Source organism: Typopeltis vanoorti, chromosome 9 (assembly GCF_054136105.1).
Source record: "Typopeltis vanoorti isolate ZY-2024b chromosome 9, IOZ_Tvanoo_1.0, whole genome shotgun sequence".
Taxonomy (NCBI): domain Eukaryota; kingdom Metazoa; phylum Arthropoda; class Arachnida; order Uropygi; family Thelyphonidae; genus Typopeltis; species Typopeltis vanoorti.
In genome coordinates this window covers 96155941-96178957 of record NC_143557.1, presented here as the reverse complement: position 1 = coordinate 96178957, position 23017 = coordinate 96155941, and the positions used below count along the sequence as shown (strand labels likewise).

At 34.4% G+C, this 23017-nt stretch overlaps 1 protein-coding gene across 1 annotated transcript in view; it reads left to right on the top strand.

The window, feature by feature from the left end:
• The window catches only part of Prp16 (ATP-dependent RNA helicase l(1)G0007), a 261425-nt gene that overhangs the window by 98560 nt on the left and 139848 nt on the right, over positions 1–23017 (top strand). Inside the window, exons 10-11 of the mRNA XM_090397330.1 lie at positions 3595–3756; positions 20760–20906. Coding sequence (XP_090253456.1) covers positions 3595–3756; positions 20760–20906 — 309 coding nt within the window. The remainder of the gene's footprint in view (positions 1–3594; positions 3757–20759; positions 20907–23017) is intronic.

Sequence of the window (23017 nt, the reverse complement as noted above, 5' to 3'; positions counted from 1 at the left end):
ACATTAATTCCTTAACTACATCTTTAGGAAATTTGTAACTTTTGCCAAAAATGTATTGCAATTTAATTTGTATGAAATTTACTAGACATACATACTAGACTTATGAATTGGCTCTTAGAAAATAACAAGATCAACTTCTACCAAACTGCATACAGGTCTCAATACAGTGCAGAATATCAGTTATTTTATCTTTGCCAATCAATAATAGATGGCTTTCAAGAAAAACCATCAAAGAAGACAACGGCAATCTTCTTGGATCTTACCAGCTGTCTTCGATCATGTTTGGACACAAAAGTTAATAAAAATTGCATGTGATACTGGAATAAGGGGTAATGCATTCATTTGGATTTCAGATTTCATGAAAGGGAAAAAAAATGAAAGTAAAAGTTAATGGAATTTATTCCAACATGCATTGAACTTGGGCTGGAGTCCCACAAGGTTCTATTTTAAGCCCACTCCTATTTCTTATCTATCACAAAAATAGCATGCTATGTGGATATTATAGCAATATGGCACTCAACAATCTGAAAAAAAGTGCAAAGGAACTTTACAGATAAACCTGGAAAAAACAAAACTGAGTATCTTCTCCACTGATAGAAAAAAAAAACAAAAAAAAAACACAATTACAGCCCCCAAATCAAAATATATAATATGAAAATAGAAAAGCAGTCTCCAAAATACTTAGTCCTAATCCTACATACTGAACTGAGATTTACAACTCATATTACAAATATATCTAGTAAAGTTCTTAGAAAGCTTAATATCATCAAAAGGCTTTGTGGAACAAAGTGGGGTGCAAAACCGAAGACACTCAAAACTACATATACAGCACTCATATGACCCACTATGGAATATGCCTCATCAATCTGGGCTCCAGCTTCTACTAGCTCAAAAGAAAAACTTGACAGAGTATAATCAAGAGTAGAAAAAATTATTATAGGTGCAGTCTCATCCACAAATAATTTAAAAGCTCAACTAGAGTGTGGGCTTCACATACTAGAACATGGAAGAAAACTCTCCACAGTTAAATTCACTAACAGAATCAGGTGCCAACAGCAGGATCACATCTCATCAGGACTTTTGATGCCTGGACAGGAAAATCTAGACTAAAGAGATCATCTACTTTACAATAAGATCATGAAATTAGAAAACAGATCGATTTAGAGCACCTGTCCATTGAAATAAGCAAAGAGCCATTCTTTTCTACTATACTACCAAAAAACATTAATGATTAACTTAAATCTCCTAGAACCTTGTTCAAAAAAGGATTCACAGCATGAAACTAAAATAAATGGACTTGATACTATACATCACTTAAATAATCTAAACCATGTCATTGCCTATACTGATGGATCATCTGATGAAGCACTCAACCAAGGAGGATCAGGGGTTTTTCTAACTCTATCTGGAGGCGAGGAAATGCAAATCAAAACCACAGCTGGCAAAATAGCTTCAAATTTCACTTATGAATTAACAGCCATACAAGCAGCTTTCTCTAATCCAGTAATAAATATTACAGAAGGAATAACCATCTACAGTGACTCAAATCTGCATTTGAGGCATTAAAAAATAGAAAAATAAAACTCACACAGGAAATTCATGTTTCAACTTTAAACTTGAAAACAACTTTAAATTTTAAAAATAAGAACTGTACACTGCAATGGATACCAGCCCATGTAAATATTAAAGGCAATGAGAGAGTAGACAGACTAGCCAAAGAAGCAAGATACTTACCTCAAAAATTATACCCATTATCACTAACTGATGCCAACTCTGTCGCAAAAATAAGATTGGTAAAACAACCTATTAAGAAGAAGAAGAATGAAATTAGCTAAATTAATGAAAATAGAGAAATAACCACTATCATTACCCAGACTAAGGACGGAACATTTTAAACGCATGAAAATTCATCTGGACGGTACTAGAAGATATGAAATATACAAGAACTGTCCAGGAGTCGAACTAACACTTGCCCATATCTATTCTTGTCCAGCAATTGCTGCTACTGCTCTACAGAAGATTGACAATAACCCTATAGAAAAGCTCTACTCCATCAAAGTTCAACAGATTGCCAAAGCAGTTCTACAGGCCCACGATCATAACTAGAAGCTCATCAATAACCATACTGGAAATAAATTTATGTCCACATTTGGCTGTAGTCATGAAAATTTTTTCATATACAGGTAAAAATATAGTTCGTTCTTAGCTTTTGGACACCAGTGTATATTATCTACATATTTTATATGATATAAATCTTTTGCAGTTATAGTCCATTCCCATGTTTTCTGGAGTAGACTTTTACTAGTTCTTCCAAGCATAGGTTAAACAAATATGGTGAAAGTGGACATCCCTTCATGATACCTCTGTTAACTGGTATTCCAGAACTTTCAACTGCTTCAAATTTTATTGTTGTCATAATATTTTTATAGTATTAAGGATGATATTGAGTATTTTTACCTCCTTTATTTTTTGTTCTAAAATTTAAACAGTATTTCTGCTCATTGAGTCAAATGCTTGTCTAAAGTCTATAAAGCAGCAATTTTTTTTTTTCACATTAATTTAACTGATTGTAAAAGAGTATAGATTGCATTAGTTGCAGATTTTTCTTTCCTAAATACCATTTGGTATTCTTCTAAATGTTGCTCAATAAGTTGCATTAATTCTGATAAATAATTTATGTGTGAGTTATAAATTATTCTGATAAATAATTTATAACTTGATAAAGTTATTTGTCTATAATTTACACATACAGTCTTTTTTATATATGGGAACTATTCTTTCCCATTTCCAGTCATTAGGAATTTCTCCAGAATTTAATTTAAGACTTGGTTGAATAACTGCACTAAACAATGCTTTACTCTTTCTTCTCCATGTTCCCAGAACTTTATCAGTATTTCATCTTTACCTGGAGCTTTATCTGTTTTAATTTCTGATCACAGCATGTATTTCCATCTTTAATATTTTTCAGGTTTCCTCAGTTTTACCAAACTTGTTTTTTCATTATTTTCAGTGTTAACTTTTGCAGAAATTTGTTTAAAAACAGCCCACCCAAATTTCAATTTTTTTTTTCTTTCATGCATACTTTCCAAAAAGCACATGAACTTTGTACTCACTGGAGGTAAACTGCTATTTCTGGTTATGTACAACCACAGTCATTTAAGATACATTCCTTTGTCTCTGTATCTTACTGTGCTAGATGGTTTGTCATGGGTACACAATATTTAAAAAAAAAAAAAAAAGAGGTGGCCATGGAGACCTCTCTACACGATAAGTAAACACTACATAACATAGCATCTTCATCTGTTAATTGCATGTGTTCTCTGGCCAGTTTGGGTTGTGGGAGAAAAATTCTGCCTCTTTGTTAACTTGTCTTTTGTTGAAAAGCTTATACAACAAATTCCTTTCCTTATGATGAACCTCAAACCAAGATCTTTCTAGTCAAATGGCTCATGTCCTATTGTTCTTCCAAACTAGCTGTATATCCAGAAGTACAGTACATTTATGAAGTTATGAAGGGCCAGACTACAATTTATTATTATTATTTATATTGCATTATTTCATTGTTTTCATGTTATTTATTTTTTCCTATTTTAGTATCTTCATGAGGAGGGCTACAGTAAATATGGTATGATAGGGTGCACACAACCACGTAGGGTAGCAGCAATGTCTGTAGCTAAGCGAGTGTCTGATGAGATGAATGTTGTACTTGGTGAAGAAGTAGGCTATGCCATCAGATTTGAAGACTGCACTGGTGAGGTAAGCATGGATATTATCTTGAAGGTTCTTTGATAAACTTCCTTGAATATTCATTTCACAAATTTTTGTTGTTGCATTTTATTTGCTATTGCAGTATACTGCAATATGCAGCATGCTGTGCATTATTTTTGAAAAAGAATCTTAAAAATGTTATGATTAAGTGCTCCCATGTTTAAATGTACTTCGGTAGCATTTGGAAGAATTATTGTGTTCTTCAGTTTGAAAAACTTGGGAGTTCGAATCCCATATTATTTTTTTTTATATTCATCTATTTTATTTAATCTTATTGGTATGGGCAAGAAACAAAAGGGAAAAAATTGAGGTAGACATTTCTAAAGAATTCCAATTCGGGCATGAAGAACTGACTGATAATTATCACAAAGGATTATTATCATCATCATTATCAATTTCCTGATATGTATTCTCAACAGGATACTATAACAGTACTATGTGATTAAGTCTCCATTACTGCTAATGTTCAACAATTTTCCTCCAAGTTTGTCAGCATTCCAATTTATCACCTGTCAACATTCCAATTTTGTCAGATCTTATATTCATATCTTCTAAGGTACTTCTGACTGCATCAATCCACCTAAATGGTTTTTCTCTGGGGTCTTTTTCCTCATTTTTAATATTCTGACATTGATGTCTATTCACTCTCCTAAAATTGGTTTGAACAGTCTTATATACTGCTAGTTTAGTATTTTGGCTAATTTTTCTCTTATTCCATATAAATTTATTTGCTCCCCACATACCAGTTTTGTTTATTCTGTTGTCTAATTCCATATTTAATTTGCTATCTTCACTAAAAATTATACCTAAATAGCTGAAATAATTTACTTGTTCTAAGGAGAGAATGAAGATTTTTATGAATGAGTTTTCCCATGAATGAATGAAGTAACTGAGAATGAAGTTTTTTAATTTCCTGCCTGTTTTCTTTCTTTTGGTCTTTTTATTTCTGATTTTCATTCCAAATTTGTTATAGTTGTTATTCAATAGGTAAAGAATCCTGGCAATTTGCACTGATTTGTTTAGGAGTACATCATCTGCATAATTACTGGCCGAGTGGTTAGCGTATCTGCTCTCCAACCAAAAGGCTGCGGGTTTAAATCCCGCCGTGGGTATGGATGTTTGTGATTGTCTGTGGAAAAACTAGTGGTGGTGGTTGGCGGTAGATGGCATCGGTGGATTGAGTGGTGGAGACAGAGCTGTTGAGCAGGTGCCTCCCTTGATGAGGCTTTGGACTCCCTGGAGGTGTCTAATAATAATAATAATAATAATAAGAGCAAAGTTTAATATCTCCAGTTATAATATTCGGTTTAATGCCACTTTCATAATGTGATCCATATAAATGATGAATAAGAGTGGAGATAGTATACTTGCCTTCCAGCTGAATTTACATCAAATCACCTTTCTGTACTTCCTTCAGTTCTAACTACTGACTTGTAAACTTAAATATAGGCTATATACTGTTCTGTATAATGTTCCATTTATCCTGTATACTTGTAGAGTTTTGAATAGCTTTTCTCTTGGCACCTTGTCATATGCTTTTTCCAGATCTACAAAACTTAAGTACAGATCCTTGTTATATTTCCATGAGTGCTCAACTAACCTGACACTTTCTATTTAGACTGAACCATGCTTGTTCTTCTCAAAGTTTCTCTTCCATAATTTTTCGTAGCCCCCTTCTGAAGTGTGCTTGCATAAAATCTTACCAGAATATTAAATAGCAAAATCTCTCTGTAGTTTTCACATTCAGTGTTATTTCCTTTCTTACAGGTGGAAACTCTGAGAGCTCTACTGTACTCCAGTCATCTGGAATTCAACCTTCTGACTGTACCTTCTGAATTGTCCAGTATAACTTTGTAAAACTTTTGTACCTCTAGAATTGAGCATTTCTGGTTGAATATCATCTACTGCAGCTGCCTTTCCACATTTCAGGATTATGGCAGATTGCATTAATCTGAAAATTTTTGAATTGAAGAAAATTACAGGGATGCTGTCAAAACTTTCAACTATTGGCTAAAGTGGAGTTATTTTTGTGTCTTAGAAAGAATGTAAATTCTTGGGCATGAGTGTAGTGTAGTAATAGGCTTTCAATGTGTCTGATATCATCATCAAATTCCTACCATGTACCCTCAAGAGATGTACAGGATATGATAGTACTACATGAAAAATTTACATCATTACTAATTTCCTATCAATAATTTTCCTCCAAATCAGTCTGTTACTTGTCAAGTAACAGACTGATTTGGTACTCCAATATTATCAGATCTTGTATTTCTATCTTCTAAGGCACATTTTACTGTATCAATCTACCTATATCTTAGTCTTTCTGTGGATCATTTTCTAGCCAACCTGGCAGAGAACACTCGTTTTGCTAATCTTTCCTCACCCATTCTGTTTAAGTGACCATACTACCTGAGATGCACCCTTCTAATGCATTCCTGGATGCTGACAAGGTCAAGTTCTTTCCTAATATCTTCGTTTTTAATATGATATTGCCATTGATGCCATCTGTTTGTGCCCCTAATATTTCTCAGGACCTTTTTTTTTCTGACCCAGCTCTCAGATCCATAAGTTAAAACTGGTTTGAACACTGATTTCTATACAGCTAATTTAGTGTTCTGACTAATTTCTCTCTTATTCCATATGAATTTATTCATTTGACTTCCTACCATGCTACCTTTGTTGATTCTGTTGTCTATTTTCATATTTAATTTACCATCTTCACTAAAAATTGTGCTTAAGTAGCTGAAATGTTTTACTTATTTCACAGGTTCTCCATTCAAAATGCACTTGACATTTTCAATGCTTCTGCCTATTTTCATTGTCTTTGTCTTGTTATTGCTGATCTTCATACCATATCTATTACAACAGTTATTCGATTTAGTCAGGGAATCTTGCAGACTTGTAACGGATTTATTTTGAAGTATAACATCGTCCACATAAAGCAAAGAGCTGACATTAACATCTCCAATTTTTAATATCAGGTTTAATACCACTTTCCTTCATAATGTGATCCATATAGATTATAAATAACAGAGCAGATAATTTACATCCTTGTCTGACACCAGATTTAGCATCAAACCATCTTCCTGTACTTGCTTCAATTCTAACTGCTGACTCAACACTCAAATAAAGACTAAGTATTGCTTGATATAATGCCCCATTGACACCATATAACTGTAGCATTTCGAATAGCTTTACTCTTGGCACCTTGTCATATGCCTTTTTTCCAGATCTACAAAACTTAAATACAGATCTTTGTTATATTCCTATGACTTCTCAACTATTTGTTGTAAAGTGAAGATCTGATCCTGGCAGTCTCTATTTGGACTGAATCCAACTTGTTCTTCCCCAAGCTTTTCTTCCACAATTCTTCTCAGCCATTTCTCAGGTATACATGCATAAATCTTAACCAGGAATACTCAGTAGCGAAATACCTCCTGTAATTTTCATATTCAGTTTTATTTCCCTTTTTATATATAGGTACTATGAGAGCTCTACTAAAATCATTGGGAATTTGTCCCTCTGTCCTGGCCTTTTGAACTATGCAGTGCAGCCACTGTAAGACTTTTATACCTCCATACTTCAGCATTTCTGGTCGAATCCATCAAAGCCATCAAAGAAAAAGCCATCAAGCCTTTGATGGCTTTTTCTACTTCTAGTATGAATATGTATTCCTGACTGTATGCCTGTTGAGTGTTTTTTATCACTGTGCTATCACTGCTTATTTCATTTAGCAATTTTTCGAAATAATTACTCCATACACAAGGATACCTTTTTCTCCAGTTTTCATGTCACATTTATCATCTCTAAGTCCTCCAGAATATCTTGCCACATTCTTGATATTTATTTTCTATGTTCTTACCAAATTCTTCCCATGACTTTTGTTTAGCTAGTTTTACACAGTGCTTAGCTTTCTTACATTTGTCTCTGTCTTCTCTAAGAGCACAAGCTCACTTATTTGTCAGGAACTTTTGATATGATTTCTTCTTTAACTTCCTGTGTCCACCATGGAGTTCTGATTTTTCTATCCTTGCAGACAACCTCACCACATGCCTCTCTGGATGAATCAATCAGGGTTTTCTTTAGGGATTGCCACTGAATCTCCAAGGTTTGGTTCCTGTTCTCAAACTCTTTTAATTTTTTTTTCAATAATCTGAGAGCTGCTCAACTTTTATTTGCTTTACAACTTTCTTACATGTGCTTTTCTTTACAAAATGAAATTCAATTTTATCCTGCTCAAGACTAAATGGTGATCCCTTCCAATTTCAAATCCTCTGTACACTCTGGTGTCCTGCACCAGTGGGAAAACATCAACTATCAACAATAACATAGTCAGTGAGACTTTTCTTATTCCTTGCATCCTCTCTCCATGTGCATTTGTGCACATTTTTATGTTGGAACATTGTATTAGTAATAACCAGCCCTTGTCCTGAGCAGAAATCCAACAGGTATTTGCCAATTTTATTAGGTTTGCTCTTTTCTCCAAATTTTCCAAATATTTATGTCTGACAATCATTTCCTACTCTACTATTTACATCTCCAACAAGGACCAACTTTTCCTTTTTCATTGTGTCAGTTCCTTTCTCCAAAGTCTCAAAAAATTCCTCCGCTTCTACCTCAGTAGAACCTTCTGTGGGACCATAGGCACAAATAAGTCTCATTATCGAGTTCCCCATTCTCATAATTGCCCACATCACTCTACATGAGACTGCCTGCCAGTCAAGAAGATTAGATTCGTATTTAGTGTTGAATACTATTGCTACTTCTTCCTTTCCTTGATTGTCATTGTCTGAGTATAACATTTTGTATTTATTGCTTAGAAAGATATTTCCAGTTTTTTGTCTTTTTTGTTTCAGTCACCCCTATTATTTCAATCTGGTACTTATCTAATTCCTCAGCTAGCTCCAGTTCTTTGCCATTCAGGCTTCTTATGTTGATAGTACTGATCTTTAAGTCTGGTGATGTTGATTTCGGGTGTGTTTTCAGATTTGTTCCAGTAGCTGACTTTTCACTGTTTGAAACTGTTTGTTTGCCATGGTTCCCTGGTGAAAACAATGGGGGCCTTGTTTAACCTGGCTATTCCCCAGCCAGCATGAAATTCTGTCATGTTATACCATCATTTTGTATTTTAGTTTTAAGCTAATAAGAATTTGGTTGGCTAAATCCCAAATTGCCAGCCCATCCTTATTCAGTATCCAGGTAGATACCTAACAGAGTGCACTACGAGGTGAGAATTGAACATTAGGTCAGAAGCCCTAGTCTGTTTTCTGCTTTCCTTTAAAGGCTATGTGGAGGTTTCCTCTCAGTTATACAGCTTTTGCCCTTAAGCACCCCCTGTGTCTGATATCCATGAAGTAATTGATTTTGTAATTCTGTGGTTTTCTTTTTAATCCTGTTAGTTTGATTATATTTAACAAGTTGGTAGGTGTTAGAGAATCGATTCATTTTTTGTAGGTTAGTTGTTCAGTTTAAAATAACAGTAGCATTACTTTATTTGGGTTTTGTAATCATAATATCCTGATTAGCTTTTAATCATTTAACATCTGACAGTTCTGGTTTGATAAAGTCGCAGGTTACTGTTTAATAGTATCTAAAATGTTAAAGATTCCAATATTTTATCATCTATATTACTTGGGAGAAATTCTGTATATGTTAATCATTTGACTTCAACTTAGTGGTTGGTTGCTTCTGTTTTATACTAGTTTGCAGTTGGCTATTTGTAGAATCGTTCACTGGTGATGTTCAAATTCAAATCGATATATTCATATATTGAATGAATTGATATTCAAATCAATTATGTTTGCACATTAGCTGGTTTAAATCTTGCTACTATTTCAATTTGGGAAATTTGGCTATAAGATTTACTTTATTTTCAGCATATGTTTAGCTGAATTGTTCGTGATCATCCCAAATATCAGTAATCTAGCTTGTCTGGTTGACCAAGTGGTCAGTGTATCCACTTTCCAATCAGTAGGCTGTGGGTTCAAATCCACAATGGACATGGATGTGTAGGGATTAGATTTAGGTGGGAGACGAATTTCATCACTCAGTGTGAGACCACCACCTCACTTATTAGAGGCCTGAAGTTGCTTGAACATTTTCCATGTTTAACTTCTGGAGCAGCATTTCTGGATTATGTAAAAACATAAATGAAAATCCAAAAATATTAAAAATTAATTTTAGAAAACAGAAAAGAAATTCCTAGCCTACCTAATGTACTATAGGTTTACAACCTTTTGTGGGCAGGAATAGAACTGCTTTAGCCAAAATGAATTTCTTTTTTAGCTTGATACAGTTAGGAATCAGATTGGATCAGTTATTTTTTTAAAATGATTGATTGGGAAAGGACACATCTTTTGCTTAAAGCAATTGCAAGCCTTGTGGGTTAAATCTCCATGGACATTATGAGAATTTTTACTGTTATATATGTGATCAGCATTTATTATGGTAAAATTTGGAGATTACTATCATATTAGGAGTAATAACATTAATTTCCACACTTTTTGACCTTCATATTGTTGGAACGTCCTTCTTGGCTCTATGGTTCGCCATCTTGTTGTAATGTTGTTCTTAATAAAATCAATTAATTGCTGGTTGATTACTAATCAAAATATAGTTGATTACTAATCAAAATTACTAATCAAATTTATATTTATACTGCGCCTCTCCCTATTGATTAGCCTATGTAAAATAGTAGAATCAATCTTCAATTAACTTAGCAGTCTCCTTATTCATACAGGCCGAATTTAACATTTTTCACTTAGGGCTCCCACAAGGTTTATACTTTTTATGAACGGTGCAATGAAAAAGAATCAGGCACACACAATATTGAAATCAATAAAACAAAACATTTAATAGAAGGTTAATGTGACAAGTACATAAATTTAACTCCGAAAATAAGATAATACAATTAACTTAGTTCTTCAGGTCAAAGCATTCATATTAAATTAGACTTCAAATCTTCAGATACAAAATTCACAGTTCTCTCAATAACAAAGATTTTTCACACTGATCAATACTACAGAATTTCTTGCTAAATAAATTTGCTGGTATCACTCAGTTACACTCTATATTTAACAGTTAGCAAGCGCTTATAACATTATTAATCACAGCAGTTATTGCTTCCAGGGGAATTACTTTCAAATTTCTAACTTTGGCTAAATTCAGTGAAACACTACAGTAAATGTTAGGATATTCGAGACGGAGCTATCACTTAAGCTTTCACACTGAAATAAAATAAAATAGGACTGTTCTTACCGGGATTAATCCTTAGCGCATCAGATTCATTGTGAGCACATTTCAAACTATATTCACTTATTACTCCGATAGAACACTATTCAAAAGAATTCTTCAAGGAGATAACTGAATTATTATTTATCACGCTACACAATTCTTGACGGGCTTACTATAAGGCAGAATAATTATTCCATGTTTACTACTGTATAACAAGTTGAGCTTTGTACATTCCTTCTTTAAAGTGATATAGGAATACGTAGTAATTCTAAAACTTAGTGGATTTATTCTGAATCTTCTATTAATCTTCTGGTCTTTTAGTTATCCTATTACGGCACTAAATTCCTATTACTGCCACCACTGACTTTACTCTCAGCTGTCTATAAGTTTTCTCCTCGCCTCCGTACACTTCTGAATGCTACTCCCTTGAATTTCCTGCCCTTCAGTGTCCTTGTTTACTTTTACCTGTCGCTTCTATGCCTTCCTTCTTCCCGCCTAAACTTGTTCACTCCATCCAACTTCTTCATTCCTTTTCTCCCAATTATCGAAGCTCACACCCTACGCTCACACGTTCTATTTTATTTCTATCTCCACGGCAACGATCAAAACAGAACGCAAACATAAGCATTAGCATTACATAAGGTTATACACTTACACTGAGTAATGAAAAATAATAATAAAAATATTATAGTTACTTAATTTCTCTTTCATTTACAAATATTAATAATAAAACATATGTTACAGCTTATATAAGGCACATAAAAGTTACACACATAGAATTCCTCATAATATTATTGAAGGAATAAAGTAATAAGATAAATGTTATTTACTACAGAGTCCTTTCAATAGTATAATATACATTAAAATTATATAATTAAATAATAACTGATAAAATTCAAGAATAATACATGAATAATAAATCTTAAGCAAGGGACTAACAAATAATATTTAAACAAGTCAACGCTTCAGTCCTGTTTTACAGTCAGCGATCATTCATGTTATCCTTTAATATACAGCATTAGTGATAGTCTGATCATTATTTGAAATAAGAGTTGAATTTTGTTGTCATCATCTAAGGTATATATACACACACATACAGAGAAACAAGTTATAATTACAGTTCATACAGTATGCTAGAGTACTCATTTGGTCTACTGTTATCCTACTAGCTTGACTTCTGGCAAAAAAAAAAACACTAAATCAACGCTTCAGTCCTGTTTTACAGTCAGCGATCATTCATGTTATCCTTTAATATACAGCATTAGTGATAGTCTGATCATTATTTGAAATAAGAGTTGAATTTTGTTATTAATAATTAATTAGTAATTAATAACTATAGTCCTAATTATTATGACATAAAATGAAAGTTATGTGGATTGAATGTGTGATCCATATTCTTGAGATTTTTAGGCCATCATTATTATTGAGATTAGGGTGATTGATTAGATTTCTACAGGCCTCTTTAAATTTATGCTCATACCATGTTTTGGTATGATATAAGGAACAGATGCCTTGAGCATCATGCTCTGGCTTCCTCTACTTTAAAATCGCAAAGTTTGGTTCTGGTATGTTGATTACATATTTATCATTTGGCCACAGCCACCAAACTTTAGATACTTTCCTCGGCCAATAAAAAACACAAACATATACAATTCATCACTGAAGTTAAAAACCAGAACACTTCCATTTCTGGATACACTTGTTATGCATCTTCCCTTTAGGTAGCCAGTTCAATTTCTAGTGTAAGGCTACACACTCTGGCCAATACACACACACACACACACACACACACACATTAAATAATGTCATTAACACCCTTAAAATAGAGTTGTAAATATTTCATTACAAATTCATGCTTAAGAGCTTAAATTTGTAATTATTCATGCTCTTAAGCATGAATTATAAATTATCCGCCATACCTTTATAAACAATTGCTAAAGTAGAAATAATGCCAACAAAATTCTTCACAAGACTACCTAAAAATAAAAAAAAAAATTTTTGTATATTTATGTGCAAGTTTATGCAGTTAGCCGAGTGGCTATGCGCTTTGCAACCATATGCCCGGGAAAAGAATGTCCTGGGTTCGATTCCCATCACTGACGTGAGGAGCATAGGATCTTTTTCAGACATAGCCAAGTTAGCTAGTCTTAGACGTGAGCTGCAGGATTTTTCTACCCAGTTTATCTGGGGTTTTTCATCCTGCAAACAGGCAAACTGGCCTTGAGAACTCGAGGCCTCTACAGATATAGGATACACTGAGAGGCATAGAGCTAACCACTTTATCCTCGTATAATGGTTGCAGTTAAATGAATAGAAAACCCTCAATACTTCAGACTCCATAGAGATACTGTAAAATAATAATAATAATAATAATAATAATAAAAAAAGGAGATTTAATTGAAGTTCATAAGTTTCTGCAGCGGTAAAAAAAATACATATAACACTGACCCACTCACAAAATACACGTATTTTATATCATTCCCATATGAGAGCTTGCAAAACTATAACATAACAATGAACAAGTGGAAGGAATGTTAAAATGTTTCTTGAACAGCTGGAAACTGTAGTATTAAAAACAAAAATAGTGAGAGAAAGGTTGTTCCAAAGAACAGATAATGGGGATGGCAGGAGGAGAATGGGAGTAGGATGAGAAGTAGGTTAGTAAGCATGGACTGTGGAGTCCAAGGAAAATGGACTCCACACTGGAGAAATGCATGTAAAAATACCTGTAAAAAGGCAGAAATTAGAATGCCCATGAGCAATTGATCAGAGCAAATGTGTGTGGTGTGTGCATGAGAGGGTCTTCTGTTAGGAAGATTGTTCTTTTTTTTTTTTTTTTTGATAGCATCAAGCATTTTAGGAAGGATTTTAGCTGTGCCATCCAAATGCCAGAATCAGCTTTGGCAGATTTATATAGTGATAGAATTTGTACAGGTGAGAAATTGGAGTGTTCAATGGAAAAGGATATTTAATTTTTTGGAAGAGACTATGTGCTTATGCAAGGAAATGCTGGAAGTATAATTCAGCCCAAGAATTTCTAAAGCAAAGTAAAGATGGCTGTGTTTTGGTAGCATTGAGTTCACTAGGTCAGAGTTTCTTAAACTGTGTCCTACAGAACCCTAGGGTTCTTTGAAAACTTGTAATGGTTTCCTGGAGCATACAGACATTTATAATTTGTATTCTATGTAGTTTTGAAAAAATAAGTCTTCAATGAATGGGAAAAATACTAATTTTTCTTAAACTAATGCATTTCTAGAATAGTTATATTGCTTTATTATTTGTAATTTTATGTTTCATATGTTTCTTGATTAAAATATTTCACCTGTAAGGGTTGTAATGGTTCATTGACTTAATTCCTTTCTGGTAATTTTTTATGAAAATTTTCAAGTTCTGCAAAAAAGTAAATATTTTTATGTAAGGCTGCACACTTTCAGAAAGTTTAAGTAATACTACACTAGGTTGTCCTCACCCCACTGGAATATACGAGAAATTAGTGTGTAAGGCATTGTTTATAGGGGACCTTGTAACTTGGGCTTTTGAGCACACCAAGGTTTCTCAAATGAAGAAGAATGCACTGTCATCATCAAAACTATAGATGGGTCTGAGATCAGTGGGAGCAAGTCATTAATGTATAGAAAGAAGAGTGTGGCTATTTTGGCATTGTAGAAATCTGAAACTATCCACCATGACACATAAATGACTGATGGGGAAAGTGATCCAGTTGCAAAGGACCGAAGGCAGGCAGAAGCCTCTCTATTACTTTGCAAACATATCATCATTTCTTCCATCTTGAACCCACTGAAGTGAGTTTTTCATCCTGCAAACAGGCAAATACCTAGAACACGTGCAATTAATTGACACAATGCACTACTCTTGTATTCTAATTTGCTTTAGCCGTAATTCCAAAAAACATAGTAACATTTTTCATCTTGATCAGCAGAATTAGGGAAGAAAGCCAATTTGGTTTGCAAATATTGAATTCCCAAGGATGTTGCTCCCACTGTTTGTGTGTAATGCTGCAGAAAATCAAGCTTCAAAAAAAGAGACAGAACAGTTATCAGAATTTAGAGAATGAATAACAGCAAATGAATGCTATGAAATATGGCTGGAGACAGAGTAGATCATAAAAAGTTGATTCTAGGTTTGGCATTCTCTGGCATGGAATGTCAGATCTTCAAATGTACAAATACTGCTCCCAAGTTACTGAGGCAAGTTACCAAGTTAGTACCATTTCAGATTCTTTTAGAAGTAAACTGTCGTTCATTTACTTCATCATTTATATTTGTGTTAAGGTTATGGATGTTTGTGAATTGTATGTGTAAGTTTTTTTTTTCCCAGTTTTGGTGTTTATTTTTTGTTGTCTTGGTGCATGTGTGTGTGTGTGTGTGTGTGTATGTATACACACACACACGCGCACAGCAAAGACAACAAAAAAGATAGAACAAATATAAAACATCTATTTCTTATTGTTAAGTTGAAAATATTTGTAATAGCCTTCATTCAGTAGACTGTAGAAGCAGTGAATTTATCCAATTTAAAGAAGCATTACATAGTTTTCATTGCTAGAGGAAAAATTTAAAAGTCTGTGCTTTAGTTAGCTAAATTAGCAAGGATGCTGTTGAGCATATAGTACTTATCTACCATTCATTGTGATTATCATGACACCACATCCAAAAATGAACATGTAGTACTACTATTATGTAAATATTTGTATATGTAAAATTAAATAATAAAAAAAAAAACTGAAAGAAAAGGCATTGAAACTAGAACCTTTACAGAATGCAGAGAACCAATAAAATGAAAACCATTGCTAAGTATACACTTTATTGCCAAATGAATGAAGTCAGACTGCCATTTCTGGACCTTAACCAACCAATTTTATTCTATCTTGGCTGAAACTATATACTCATTATGATTGCACAACAGTCAGATATTCGTCTGTTTATATAAGACCTCTAAAGGTTTCGTCAGAGAACCAAGTGAACAACACCAGTGAAAAAGAAGTGAAGTTAGCAGAAGAATTACACAATATGTTGAAATAATTAGTGTTAATTAATGAGACTAAAACAGGTAAGATTCTTTTAAATAATAAGGATAAGTTTTATTTAGGCATGGGGGGAATCAGGAAAAGAGATTAGTAGTTTTAGTCTTTAATGCAGTAAACATTAAATGTTTAATTGGTCAGTGATTCTTTGCTATGGGGACCATGAAAAGCTTTAGTAGGAAAATAGTAGAGAAAATTTTTAAGTCATTAAAAGCTAATATCATAAAGGAGGATTCATTTCCAAGTAGGTAATGAATCATGAACATGACAGATGTTTTGGGAATATATGGAGCAAAGGGTAATAATAATGGCTACCTTTTAGATTTACATTCAGGCTATGACTGAATCATTACCAGCACAATGTTCCAACATAAAAGTGTGCATAAAGTCTCATGGAAGATAATATCCACAGAAACAAAAGTCTTACCATTTGTGTTATTGGTGATACATGATGTCATACCTAGTTTGACATTCCCCAAATAGTTGGTTGCCAGGACTAGACTTTTATTATGATAATAGTAAAAAAATCATGGGAATATAATAAAGGTCTCTATTTAAGCTTTGTTGATTGATCTTGAAAAGCATATGATAAGGTGGTACTAAAGGGAAATCTGTTCAGAGCACTAACTCCGCATGCTGGAATGGAACTTTATATAGAGCAACATACATATAGTCTATACTTAAGTTGCAGATCAGCAGTTTTGGTTGAAAGGTGCACATTAAGATGGTTTTATGATAAATCAGGTGTAAGGTCATTGCACCATCTCTGTTATTTGTAATCTCTATGGACTACATTATTCAAAAAAGTGATGTCATATCTGATGTTCAAACTGGATATGCTCAGCTTAGTTCTTCACAAGTTAAAACAAATAATTGTACAATAAATTTAGTATGGAAATCAGCAATAAAATAACTAAAACTCTGAAAATAGGGCAGGTTACACCTTTTATCAATTTAGGTATAATTTTTAATGAAGGGAAATTTAGTGAAAATCAGACAGATATGAAATAGATAATAGAATGAGTATGGTTAAGCTGTGAAGCAAGCTCAGTAAATTTATATGCTGTAAAAGAAATCAGAAGGCAGAAGTCAAAATAGTTTGAACTGATTGAGCTCAGATAAGTCAGAAGACTGATTGGTCAGAAATAAGCCATATAAAGACCATACATAACTTTGAAAAAATTGTTAAATGAAACAATCAGTGACAGCACAGTGGTAAAAAAGTATTGACCAGGCATGTAGTCAGGAATACATATCTATACTTGAAGTAGAAAAAGCCTGAAATATGGAAAGGCAGCTGCAGTTGATGATAATTGACCAGAAATGCTCAAGTATGGAGGTATAAAAGTCTTACAGTGGCTGCACTGCATAGTTCAGAAGGCCTGGACAGAGGGACAAATTCCAGATAATTGAGTAGAGCTCTCATAGTACCCATATATAAAAAAGGAAATAAAACAGTGTGAGAATTACAGAGGTATTTCCCTACTGAATGCTGTGAATATAGCATTCCGTAGGGAATATGAATATGGGTATACTTGCATAGCAAGATTTATGCAAGTATACTTGAGAAACAGTTGAGGATTGTGGAAGGGAAGCTTGGTGAAGAACCATCTGGATTCAGACCAAATAGAGGCTGTCAGGATCAGATCTTCACTTTACGACAAATAGTTGAGAAGTCATGGGAATATAACAGTGATCTGTATTTAAGTTTTGTAGATCTGGAAAAGGCATATGACAAGGTGCCAAGAGAGAAGCTATTCAAAACACTACAGTTGTATGGTGTCAATGGGGCATTATATCAAGCAGTACTTAGTCTTTATTTGAGTTGTAAGTCAGCAGTTAGAATTGAAGGAAGTACAGAAAGATAGTTTAATGTTAAATCTGGTGAAAGACAAGGATGTACATTATCCCCTTTGTTATTCATTATCTATATGGATCACATTATGAAGGAAAGTGGTATTAAACATGATATCAAAATTGGAAATGTTAATGTCAGCTCTTTGCTTTATGTGGACGATGTTATACTTCTAAATAAATCTGCTACAAGTCTGCAAGATTCTCTGACTAAATTGAATAACTGTTGTAATAGATTTTGTGTGAAGATCAGCAATAACCTGATAAGATAAAGACAGTGAAAATAGTGAAAACATTGTGAAACTGCATTCACAATGCAGTTAAAAATATCAACTGCATTGTGAATTGAGAACCTATAAAACAAGTAAAACATTTCAGCTACTTAGACATGATTTTTAGTTAAGATGATAAATTAAATATGGAAATAGACAAAAGAAGTGAAGTTAGCAGAAGAATTACACAATATGTTGAAATACTTAGTGTTAATTAATGAGACTAAAACAGGTAAGTTTTAGTCTCATTATTATCTTTTAAATAATAAGGATAAGGTTTATTTAGGCATGGGGGATCAGGAAAAGAGATAAGTAGTTTTAGTCGTTAATGCAGTAAACATTAAATGGGAAATTGGTCAGTGCAAAACAGGTCAGTGCTTTCTACCATACAAAGCTGGTATGGTAGGAAGTCAACTGAATAAATGTATATGGAATAAGAGAGAAATTAGTTAAAACACAAATTAGCTGTACACAGGACAGTTAATTATAAAATTTGTGTATAATTGTGTATAAAATTGATTCAAACTAATTTTAACTTATGGATGGATATGAATGTTGGATTAGAAATAAAACACTTGACCAAAGACTAGAGACCACAGATATGAGAGTCCTGAGAAAGATTAGGGTTGTTAACAGATGGCATCAACAGCAATATGATATTAAAATTGTCATTATTAGCATTAGGAATGTGTTAGCAGAGCTAATCTCAGGTGGTATGGTCACTTAAACAGAATGGGATTGTTGAAAGGAAATAAGGTCACTTATTTTGTGAGAGGAAATATTAGCAGAACAAGTGTTCTCTGCCAGGTTGGCAGGAAAAAGATCCAGAGGAAGACCAAGATATAGGTGGATTGATATAGTATAAAGTGCATGATAATTTGGAGTGTTTACAGGTAACAGCTTGATTTGGAGAAAAATTGTAGATAGAAAGTTAGTAATGATGTAAGTTTTTCATGTGGTACTATCATATCCTGTGCAAATCCCCCCACCCCCTTGAGGATATGTCAGAAACAAAAGAATTGTGATATTTGTAGTATCTGCAGGGGAAGGGGGGTGTATTATTTATCTTATTATTATTATTTTGTTAATCTAAAAATGTTGACATGAATGGCTTTCTCATAAATGCTTAATTTTTTTTTCTTTATCATATTATATTTCTGAAATGTGTCTTTTATATGCACCAAAAATAAAATAATAGTTGCCTGAATGATCTGAGATTAAAAGTCGTATATGAGGTGGTATCAAAAGGTTTCGAGACTAGGTTTGTAACATGCCAGCAGATAGCAGCACAAGGTTGCAAGCACAGTCACAGGGAGCACCTACCTTCATAAGTCAGTGTGCCAAAAGACATCGTCCTGTGTACATCAGGAGCTGTGTAACTAATGCTATTCTGACCACCCGCATTACCACATCTGCGATTTCATCATGGATATCAAGTTAGAACAAAGAGCAAAAGTGAAATTGTGCATGAAACTGGGCAAATCTGCCACAGAGACGTTTGACATGATTCGGCAAGTTTACAGCGATGCTGCAATGATTTGTTCGAGATAGTCTGAGTGGCACGTGTGCTTCAAGAGTGGAAGAACATCACTGGAAGACAATGAGAGATCAGGAAGACCTTCAATGAGCTCAATCCCCAAAAATGTCAAAACCATTCGGCAACTTGTGCATGAGGATTGTTGGAGAACACTCTGCAACATTGCTGCTGTTGTCGGTGTGTCATACGGAACAGTCCAGGCAATCCTCGTGTGTGATTTGAAAATGTGCTGTGTTGCTGCCAAGTTCATCCCCAGGTTGCTGACCCAGGAGCAGAAGGAGCACTGCGTTGAAGTCTGCCAAGAACTCTGTCAGCGTGCTGTGGATGACCCATCCTTCGTGTTGAGGATCATTACCGGTGACGAAACTTGGGTGTACGGGGTACAACTCTGAGATGAAGCAACAGTCTTCACAGTGGAAGAGCCCATCATCTCCACGACTGAAAAAGGCAAGGCAGTTCCGCAGCTCGACCAAGTGCATGCTCATCGTCTTTTTTGACATTCGCGACATTGTGCATCGAGAATTCGTTCTCAGGGGCCATACCGTCAATAGCGAGTTCTACTGCCAAGTTTTAAGGCATCTGAGGGAGGACATTTGGCAAAAGCGACCAGATCTGTGGGCATGAAAAACTGGATGCTCCACAACGACAATGAATGTCACCGAGCTCTCCTCACACGTGAGTTTCTTGCCAGAAACAACATGATCTCACTTCCGCACCCACCCTACACACCAGATTTGGCTCCTGCAGCTGCAGACTTCGCCCTCTTCCCGAAGATGAAGATCCAGCTCAAAGGTCACCGTTTTGACTCCAGTGCGAATCGCAGAAGGTGCTTGACATGCTTCGAAAAGAAGACTTCCAGGACACATTCCAAAAGTGGCAAGAATGCTGGGAGCACTGTATTGCTATGCAAGGGGACTATTTTGAAGGTGATAGTGTGTAAACATACTTGATACCATCTCGTATATAATTTATAATATAATTCATTGAGAATTTTTATTGATTATTTTTATAAATTCTTCTGTTGATTATTGTGTTTTATCTCTTTTGACAGAAAACTATAATTAAATACATGACTGATGGCATTTTGCTGAGAGAATCCCTAAGAGAATCTGATTTAGATAATTACAGTGCTATCATTATGGATGAAGCTCATGAACGTTCACTTAGTACTGATGTATTGTTTGGTCTTTTACGAGAGGTAAGACATCTGAGATTTCTGCTAATCATAGGCACACAGTGTACAGGATTTGCACTTAACCAACCATCCTATAAATAGGATTGAATGGTTGGTTGTCTTGACACTCCCTGTTATCAATGGTTCCTTATATTATTTGAAGATTTTGTTAGGTAACAGATGTAATTTGCATTATCCTCTCTGTAAATGCGATTCCAAGTTAATTGTATTTTATTGTCTTAATGTGGGTTATCTGGTAGTATTTCGGGTGCTTTAAGTTGGATGCTCTGCATTTATCCTGCCAAATTATGAAACCAAGTAGCATTTATCAGCATGACAGAGTATTTTGTTATGCTAATAAACATGTAAATCATCACCTCAGCATTGTTTAAAATACAAATGCTGTAGCATTTGTATTCATGTAGTGAACTCTGTTTGTTTAAATGCTAGGAGAATCTTAATGTTTCAATTTCATTACACACAATTTCAGACACACCATTCTTGAATTTCTTGAAGAATCTTGGAGTTGTATTCATTTGGGAAAAGAGTTGATTTGATGTGTTTACAGCTGAATTGTGTGAGGATGGTGACCTATGGCTGCTTGTTTCCTTACATGATTACAAGAAAATGAAGGAGGCCAGTTTGGTGGAGAAGTGCCCATGAAAATATCTATTAAAAAAAAAAAAATGCAGAAACAGACCATCTTGTGAGAAAGTGATTGGATGGAGTCTGTGATGAAGGAGTCATCTATTAAGCAGATTTGTCTTTTTTTTTTTTATAGATGCAATTGAGATTTCTTAGGGAGTTTGGGTGCACCACCCAAAATGTGAGAACAACATTTTAAAGGCATTACTTTGGGATTTATAGTGTTAGGATTTGCAGGAGATAAGTAGTGTTTTGAATGAAAAAGGGATATACACACACAAGCATCAAGTTTTTTTGTAGGCCAAGATAACTATGCATGTGCTTTGTTTATACTAAAATCTGCTATTTGTAAAAGTCAACCCAAATAAGGAAAAAAATTGATCTTGAGTGGAGGAAGCTCAGTGTTTAATACATTGGTTATGGAAAATCTTGAAGTTTGAATCATTTGAGTTTCTGAATAGTGAAATAGTGAGGTTAGTGAAAGAATATTGTAGATGAAAGCACAGCACCTGGGATATCCCAGCATTTATAGAGAAATCTGATGAGAGGAAAGCATCCACCATGCAGTGAATGATCAGAGAAGAAACTTGCAGTCTAGTCATAAAGGGCAGAAAGGAGCCCATAAGATTGCAACTTGGTAAAGACCTTGATCAGATGCATTGGAAATATCAAGAAACTTTTCCATGGCTTTGTTCAAGGGTGGATAACGTTGACTAAAAGGTCACTGTGGAATGATAGCAATTGAATCTATATTGATGATCGCTAATTAATTGGTAGGTCACAGGTAATGAAGAATTTGGCCATTAATGGCTATTACTTTTGAGAATATTAAAGTGATGGCTATGAGATACTTGTTTCATGGCTGACTTTTGGATAAAGGCTCATTTCCATACTGTTGGATAAATGTTAGATGAATATGACAGCTTATATAAACAATACAGGATGGATTTCTGAAGCACAAATTTTTTGCACAATTGGAGTGATACCATTTGGACCAGGGACTTATTTGTATAAAGACTATTGATATTTTTTCTTTTCTATGTCTATCCTTCTAATGAAAGATCAGAGGAAGAAAGATCTAATGAAAGAGCCATTCGTGGATAAAGTCAGAGGAGATTTGCCTTGGTTGTCATTACATGAGGTTGCAAAGAAGTACTGCTTAGAGGTCTATAGATGATGTTACTGTGCACTATCAGAGTTACTACATGAAAGAGGTGGAAACAAGGAAGAGCAGAAGTTTTGCCCAGAAGACACAACCCCTAGCAGAGTAAGCAACAGTAGGATTATTTGCCAACTAGTCAGGAAGTTTCTTGATGCATTACCATCAGTTTATGTCCATGTTATCTAGCAGTTGGCCTGCAGAACCACTTTACTGCTGTACCTTCAAAGGGAGGAGGTGCTGGTTGGGAAGAAAGAGGTGGAAGGAGGATATAGAAACCAGAGACCCTTCTCTGGAGATGAAACATGCCAATAACCACTGCACACCTGTT